General features: G+C 34.1%; 1 protein-coding gene across 2 annotated transcripts; it reads right to left on the bottom strand.

Annotated features, from left to right (window-relative positions):
* LOC109331734 (NADP-dependent malic enzyme) lies at positions 2,118 to 7,239 on the bottom strand. Of its 2 annotated transcripts, XM_019566417.1 has the most exons (19): positions 6,877 to 7,136; positions 6,083 to 6,203; positions 5,926 to 6,000; positions 5,225 to 5,376; positions 5,035 to 5,140; positions 4,866 to 4,931; positions 4,692 to 4,787; positions 4,507 to 4,578; positions 4,323 to 4,406; positions 4,142 to 4,240; positions 3,946 to 3,993; positions 3,786 to 3,839; positions 3,570 to 3,668; positions 3,399 to 3,488; positions 3,222 to 3,299; positions 3,029 to 3,103; positions 2,847 to 2,937; positions 2,496 to 2,624; positions 2,118 to 2,389 (listed from the first exon to the last, which is right to left on the bottom strand). In XM_019566417.1, the coding sequence occupies exons 1-19, from the start codon at positions 7,026 to 7,028 to the stop codon at positions 2,301 to 2,303; spliced, it is 1,776 nt and encodes a 591-aa protein (XP_019421962.1). In that variant the 5' UTR covers positions 7,029 to 7,136; the 3' UTR covers positions 2,118 to 2,300. The 2 variants fall into 2 exon arrangements, with proteins under 2 accessions (XP_019421962.1, XP_019421961.1); XM_019566416.1 differs by having other exon boundaries at positions 3,570 to 3,839; positions 6,877 to 7,239.

Below are 7,931 nucleotides of genomic sequence, written 5' to 3' on the forward strand. Positions count from 1 at the left end.
GGCAGCGGCGCCAAATTTGATCGAGGTCGTACCCGATAAATAATATAACCATTAAAACTGCAGTACTAGGAAGTGACTCCTAGGTTGTTTCCCAAGGATTATCTTTCAAGCAAAGCATCAAACACCTTATACTCACCCACATACAAGGGGGGTTTTGTTGTTGGATAATATGAACATAAATCAAATTCAGAAACAGTAGTTAAACAATATAATAAAACGGCTAAATCCCTGTGGTTTGTTTGTTCACAACTCAATCCTTGGTTTTAAAAGATTATTTTCAGATTCCAACCATTAACTTCCGAATTTGTTGAGAATCAATTAACTAAGCGATAATCAATTCAAAGTTCCAAAACCTAAACATCAAACTAAGCGAAATCAGTAAAAGTATGAAACGATTAACAAATTCACACGAACTAAGCATTCATGCACTAGAGAGAGTAAATCAACTAAGTGAAGATAAACTCAACCAACTAGTTTCTAGGCAATGACATTAAGCAAACCATATTCAGAAAATATAGAAGTAGCTCAGGGAATGGTCTTTTCTTCCCTTCAGAGAACAATATCACCTTGAAGGGTTTTAGTGATTCGGATTGGGCTGCTTGTCTTGATACAAGAAGATTTGTAACATGATTTTGTTTTATCCTCGGAGATTCTTTAATCTCATGGAAGAGTAAGAGACATAAAACTGTCTCAAGATCTTCTGCTGAGGCAGAATATAGAGCTTTAGCTTTAAGTGGTTGTGAAGCTCAATGGCTCATATACCTTTTTGATGACTTGCATCTTGATCATGATGGACCCATTGTCTTGTATTGTGACAATCAATCAACATTACACATGACTGCCAATCCTATTTTTTATGAAAGGACCAAACACATTGAAATAGATTGTCACTTTATAAGAGAAAATATTCTGAATGGAATTGTTCATCTTATGCCTATTGCTAGCAATATGCAAGTGACTAACATTTTCACTAAAGCTCAACCTCTTGGAATTTTTTCCAATAATGTGAGCAAACTTGGATTGTGTAATATACACATTCTAGCTTGTGGGGGCTGTTAAATTTACTTCATTCTTATGGTTTGATTGCTTTTGTGTATTGTACGGTAAGAGGGAAACAAAATTCCCATTCTAGCTGTTGTAGTAAAGGCAAGATGATGGTGTAGGCTCAATCAATGAATGCAGGATCTTCAATAGGCAACGAAACAACAGAGTTGCATCAAGGCATGAGCAGAAGCCATGTTTTCACTAATTATATTGAGGGGAAAACCAACACCTTCATTCTTAGTCAATTCATTCACAAGCCCACTCTCATGGGCAGAATTGGTCTAGATGATATTGTCATGACTTATACTTATGGTCGAGAAAGGAATCAGTTTGATAAATCAATAAGATTATCAAGTCTTGTTGTATTTGTTGTTGTAGTTGGAACCTTTCTATTTTTAGTAAATCAGTTAGGATTTATTAGTTAAATCAGTTAGGATTTATTAGTTAAATCAGTTAGATTTTTGCTATAAATAGTTTTTGGGTCTTTGCTTTATTTTTCATGATTTGTAATTCCATAGTTTCAAGATCAATAAAAGATATAGAAGTATTTGTTCATCTTCTTATTCATTCTATCTTGTTTTTCGATTGAATTTCTTTCCCTTTCTTCTTCAATGGATGCTATTTTTCTAAGAATTTCAAAAATGAACAAATGAAAATAGAGAATAAAAAATAGGAAAAGATTCATGAAACCATAACATTCAAGGTACAAGGGATGTTGTAATGTGGATGTTGTAAGATATCACCTTAACAAGTTTTCATCGAAAATGGCCCTTCTCATAAGCATCATCATTTATTATAAAGTACAAATAAACATAAACATTACATTACACATAAACATTACACTAGAATGCAGAGTGGTAAAATAGGCATTCTTATTGGCATCATTATAATTATGATGTCCCAAAAAGTGTCTACTTATGCGTCACTTGTTATGATTGATTGAAAAACTATATTTAAGTTAAAAATTTAATAATTAAATATTTCTCTGATTGATCATAACTGATGGCACATGGAGTGATACACTTTGTGGACAAAATAACTGCATCCATTGGTTATTGAAACCATTTTTTTTTGCAACTTTTAATAACCTCTGCAACTAGAACCACATGAGATGAAATTGAAGCTTTCATAACAGAAAGCATGCAAAGCATAAAAGATAAAACCAATCACTCTTACATAACATAAAAGCACACCATACACCAAAAGCATCTTTATTATAACCAAAAGCCTCAGATTCCACATATAAGTTGCCCCATTCACCTATAGTTGCGGTATAATGGAGAATACATGCAACTCTCAGCATACTTAACAAGATTCTCGGGACGAGGAAGACGTGTCGCCAAGCCTACAATGAGAGTTTGAAGCAATTGTTTAAGTTTCAAATGAAATGCATGCATGGTAAACTAAAGGTTATGAATGAGGGAGTGAGAGTTTAAGAGAATTGCACACACCTAGTTCATATGCCTTGGCAGCAACATTTGCAGCTATATTAGCTGAAATTTTTCTGATATCAGTTAATGATGGGTAAGTTAATCCTTTTGCATAGTGTTCATCTGTCACTTGTTTAGCCAAGGATTCGGCTGCATAACACGTGATGAGAATATTGATCAGTACTTCATCAGTTTTACAAGATCTTAAAGCATTGATTGTTTAGCTCTAACCATTGCCAATCACAACTCAATACTTATACAACAATTTTGAAATAATTGCATACAGTTATTTACTTGTATCTAATGATGAAAGAAGTTTGGAATAAACAAGATAGTGAGAAGTATCATGCTAGATTTGTCGTATTCACTTACAGGCTGCTAGAAGCATATCATCGTGTACTCGGATTGCTCCTGAGATTATTATACCCAAACCAAAGCCCGGGAAAATGTAAGCATTGTTGGACTGAATTGATAAGAGAAGAATTAGATATGTTTGTATCTTGTTTAACCAATTAAAAGAGAACTAATCATGAACCTGAATAAAATTTTAGAACCTGTCCAGAGTAATAGACTTTGCCATTGTATTCAACAGGATCAAATGGACTCCCACTAGCAAAAATTGCTCGACCCTTTTTTGCAAAACAAGGAAAAAAATTACAAAAAGTGTATGAGTGTCACTCAAGAATATTCTGCATCAAATAATTCTAAACCAGGTCAAGACATGGACGCGGTTAATAACTATTTTACCTCACTCCACGTGTAAGCCTCCTCAGCTGTACACTCAGACTGTGAGGTCGGATTGGAGAGAGCCAGAATGAGAGGTATCTGCAGGCCAGACATGACAGAGATACAGTTACTATTAGAAATCATATATCTAAAGACACAAATAGTTGTGCAACAAGAGAGAATGATGTAAGATTTTACTTTATTGTTTAAAGCCATAGCTTCAATCACTTCCTTTGTGAATGTTTTTCCAACTCCGGATGTTCCAACCAAAACTGTAGGCTTGATTATCTGAAAAATGTAAGCTAATTAAGAATGAAGGCACATCAAAAGATAACCAATTTCAAGTCATAAACAGATATATTTTGACACCTTAACAGCTTCTAAGAGAGTGCCAACAGGCTCATGATCATGAGCCCAGGGTTTCTTGAAGTGTTGAAGCGAATTCTTCCTTGAACTAACAATTAAACCCTGAAAGAGAACAAACGAATAATTTAGAAAAATTGAATCAAAGGTAAAAAAATTGTTGAAAATAAATGAATCCGAAAAGAGTAATTTTCCATGGAAACTTTTAACGCTTTCTACTACCTTTGAGTCTACAAGGTATATCCTCTTGCGACTCTCTTCTAGAGGCGCTTTAGTCTACAGCAGAAACAACAGAAGTAAATAAATATAATCACCAATTGTAGCTTAAAAGTGCAACTAAAGAACCAATCTCTAATATGTAAACAATAAATAACTTATTCACCTGCTTTGACATCTCCAGGGCTATTAGCTCTGCTATACCAGTTCCTGCCTGAAAGCATGATAGAAAATGTTAAGTTCGCAAATATAGGTGATGTATGTGTGTGCGTTACTAGCAAATATGAAATACTAAAATGAAGAATAATAATTTAAGATCACGGAAAAAGGTTATTTTTTCGAGGGAGACAGATATGACTTACTTCTCCAGCACCAAGGAAGAGGAATTTGTGATCAGGCAAGGTACCACCAATGAGCTTCAAGGCTGCTACAACTCCAGCTAGAACAACAGATGCTGTTCCCTAATATAAGAAGACATAAATAATTAGAACATAACAATCTTCAACCAAAAGATGCCATCTTTTGTGCGAGCCGATATATTACCTGTATATCATCATTGAAGACAAGATGGGTTGTACCATATTTTGCGAGCAGCTCAAAAGCGTTGTGATTTGCAAAATCTTCAAACTGAAGAATTGATTTGAAATAATCAGACACTAAAATTGAATAAATGAACATAGATAGAGATTCAGAAACCTCGTAAACCATGCATGAAATTTGTAACAACCTGTACAAGAACTTTTTCTCCATAGTTTTGTTTCACCGCGGACATGAACTCATGCAGAAGATCATAATATTCCTAATAAGAAACCATTGAAGTTGCATTTGGTCAACACAATTTAAATTAATGCAGATAGTAAATTATGATAAAATAATGAAATTTTTTGAGCAAGGCATATATGTTACACGGACCTTGCCGGTTGCCCTCTTTTGTTTAAGCCCAATGTAAAACTCATCATTCAGTAATTTCTCATTATTTGTACCCACATCAATGGTAACAGGTAAACACTAACCACCAAAAAAGAAAACATAATATTAGACACATAATGGTAAAATTATATGAAACAATAGATGGAAAATACTTACAGACGAAGGACGAACTCCTCCGAGTGCTGTGTACAAAGCCAATTTGCCAACAGGAATTCCCATCCCCTGAAGCACATACAACATTATTCATTATGTGAAGGCTAATTCTATTTTTAACACGTCTACATATTGATTATAAACAAGGAGTTTGATTCCCCTGTTGAAATACCTGAGTTCCAAGATCCCCAAGCCCCAAAATCCTCTCACCATCTGTTACAACAATAACTTGAACACTCCTCTCAGGCCAGTTTTTCAAAACCTCAAGGATCTTCCCCCTGCAAAAGGCCAAGTGCTATATAACCAATGCATCAAATGTAAACTAAAATTGCATACAAATACCGGAGAAATGAAATACATACTTCTCTTTCAAGCTAATGTAAAGACCCTGAGGACGTCGGAAGATGCTCCCATATTTCTGGCAAGCCTCACCAACAGTAGGAGTATATACAACTGGGAGCAACTCTTCAACATTATCAATGAGAAGTTTGTAAAACAACCTCTCATTCCTCTCCTGTAGACCATAACAACATGATGCGTTATTTCTCAATTATCATATCCTCATTTCCTACAAGAGGCTATGCCAATTTTCACAGGTTGAATATATTTTTCATGTTCTCTTTATAAAATCAAGGGCATCATTTATTCCTTTCTGGTGAAGATCAATAACAAAAGAGATCAAAACACCATCATTCACCGAGAGGAGGGAAGAGACAATGAAACAAAGAAATAGTATTATATCATGTTTGTGCTACGGTATATTACTTCCAGGCATCACAGATTATAGGAGACAGCAGACAACCGAATCAGATTCCTCTCCACTACTAGAGAGGAAAGTTATTAGTTTTGTACTTAATTCTAGAGATAGAAGTGTCATATAATTATATTTAAGGGATAAAAATGTCACATAACATTATTTTTTTTTTCTTTTGATTTTGAGGTACTTCCGTCTCTAGTAATGGAGAGATCCTCACCCTAAACAAGCGTAATAAGTATTAACATCAAGAACAAGAACAAACATATGATGTTGTTTAATGTAACTAAAATGAGTAGAGATGCATGCCTGTAGGTCCATCATAGCTACATACTTCTGCAAGGGAACCTCATATTGTCGGATGCTGTTCATCAGTTTCTTCTCCTACGGATATTAAGAAGAAATGATGAGAACCAAAGAGAAAAGAAAGAAGGCATACTCAATGATTATTAGTAAAATGCAAAACCTGGAGTTCTTGGGAGCTAACTGTGGGAGGCAGGAGGCCACGCAAATAGTGTGCATCCCTCTCTTTCTCAGTGAAAGCAAGTCCTTTGTTGTACTGTGGATCCCTTAGCAAAGAGCAGCCACTGCAGCACAAAATCTTGCAGAAACTCAATGAGTAATATTATTTGCATAACCCATTTGAACAACTTCTAGCACCACTGCTGCCTTTATTATATGTTTTATAAAGTATGAATAAATTACTAAAAATGTGACTGGATACCCTTGCCAAATCAAAATTTTAAAGTATTTTTCAAACTTATTAAGTTGCATCAAATTCAAAAAATATTTTCAAATCACACTACAATTATCATGGCCACAATCCACGTTGCAACAATCACAATAAACACAATCAAAGACAACCACAATTTAAAACATCTGATCAAGTTGACGAGTTGTCTAAATCAATTTTTCAAAATCAATAGAGCAACATAATAAACTCCAAAAAATTTCATTCCATAAGAAAAAAATATAACAAGATGAACTCAATTGTTAGAAAGATCACTAAAAACCCAAGCATCATCTTTAATATAAAATTCACTATATAGTTGTCCAAATTAATTCCTCAAATCATATTTTTCTGATCAGTATGTATTAGAAGAAAAACATATATAACACTTCACCAACTAAAAATCCAAGAATTTCATGCCATGTAAAAAAATTTATGTTGAACTCAATTGTCAGAAAGATCACTAATACTCTAAAAGAACTAAATAGAGAATTAAGTTTAACATGCAAGTGAAGAAATGAGAGAGTGACCTTGCAACAGAGAAAGTCCAAGGGGTTATAAGCTGGTCCTCGGTGGCACAATCTTCACCGTAGATATCCTCAACACCACCACCAACGGTGGATCTTGGACTGAGGTCAAGCACACACTCACCACCTCTCACACCCTTGAGTACACTCTCCATATTCTTCTTCCTTCCAATTACTTTCTTCTCTTCTCCTTCTTCTTCTTCTTCACCACCACTAACTGTTATCAATATTGTTATGAATTTATGACCCTTTGTTATGCTGTTCCTATTTAAAGTGCCAAAGTAGTTGTCTAAAGACACGTTTCCTTGCTTCACAACAACAACAAAAACAATGCTATTTCTTGGTAATAATTGAAGGTTAAGGAAAGTCAACTAGTCAATGAAAGTATTATGAAAATAATGCAAGTGGGGTGGCATCATTTTTTGTTATAGTAAAGAAGAACGTCTTAAGCACCCATGTGTCTATGTTTACCTTTTTTGCATTATTTTATGTGTAATGACGCCGATAATGGTGGTCATAATCAAACTTTTCATATGTATTTGTTGGATCAATCTGTAGCTTCCAACTACATCACACTTTCATTGTTAATAAGGTACCAGAAGAATAAGGCATAAGTGATATTATATCTTGAACAAAAACTTAAAAGATATTAACTCAATTAGTATTTTCTATTTATAAACTCATGTTCATCTCATATATTTGAGGAATGACTTTACACTTCAATAAACTCAACAATATTAAATATATATAATAATCCATAATGATTAAATTTGATCCATACATCCTCAATATAAAAATAATAATGCATGTTATGATTATCGTTAAGGTGCTATGTTCAATGAATGCATTATTATAGTATAATAAAGAGTAGATAAAGTGGGAACATGGGATATTGAAAATGAGATAGTTTTGTCTGTGTTCGGCGATGGATGACAGTGTGGAATAGGTGGCGTTCTCTCCTCTCATAATTGAGGAATAGGTATTAAGTTACTGTACAATGAGTAAATATATTGTCAGAGCGTATAGGTTTGAAGAAAGTTTTGCATGACAGTAGCATA

The sequence above is a fragment of the Lupinus angustifolius genome, chromosome LG17 (genome assembly GCF_001865875.1).
Source record: "Lupinus angustifolius cultivar Tanjil chromosome LG17, LupAngTanjil_v1.0, whole genome shotgun sequence".
Lineage (NCBI taxonomy): Eukaryota > Viridiplantae > Streptophyta > Magnoliopsida > Fabales > Fabaceae > Lupinus > Lupinus angustifolius.

Excerpts from the sequence above, each read along its gene's own strand:
- LOC109331734 (XM_019566416.1), bottom strand. The coding sequence starts at position 7,028 with ATGGAGAGTGTACTCAAGGGTGTGAGAGGTGGTGAGTGTGTGCTTGAC. Across the intron at positions 5,377-5,925 it reads TAGCTATGATGGACCTACAG|GAGAGGAATGAGAGGTTGTT; the intron begins GCATGCATCTCT and ends TATGGTCTACAG. Across the intron at positions 3,840-3,945 it reads CCCTGGAGATGTCAAAGCAG|ACTAAAGCGCCTCTAGAAGA; the intron begins GTGAATAAGTTA and ends TTTCTGCTGTAG.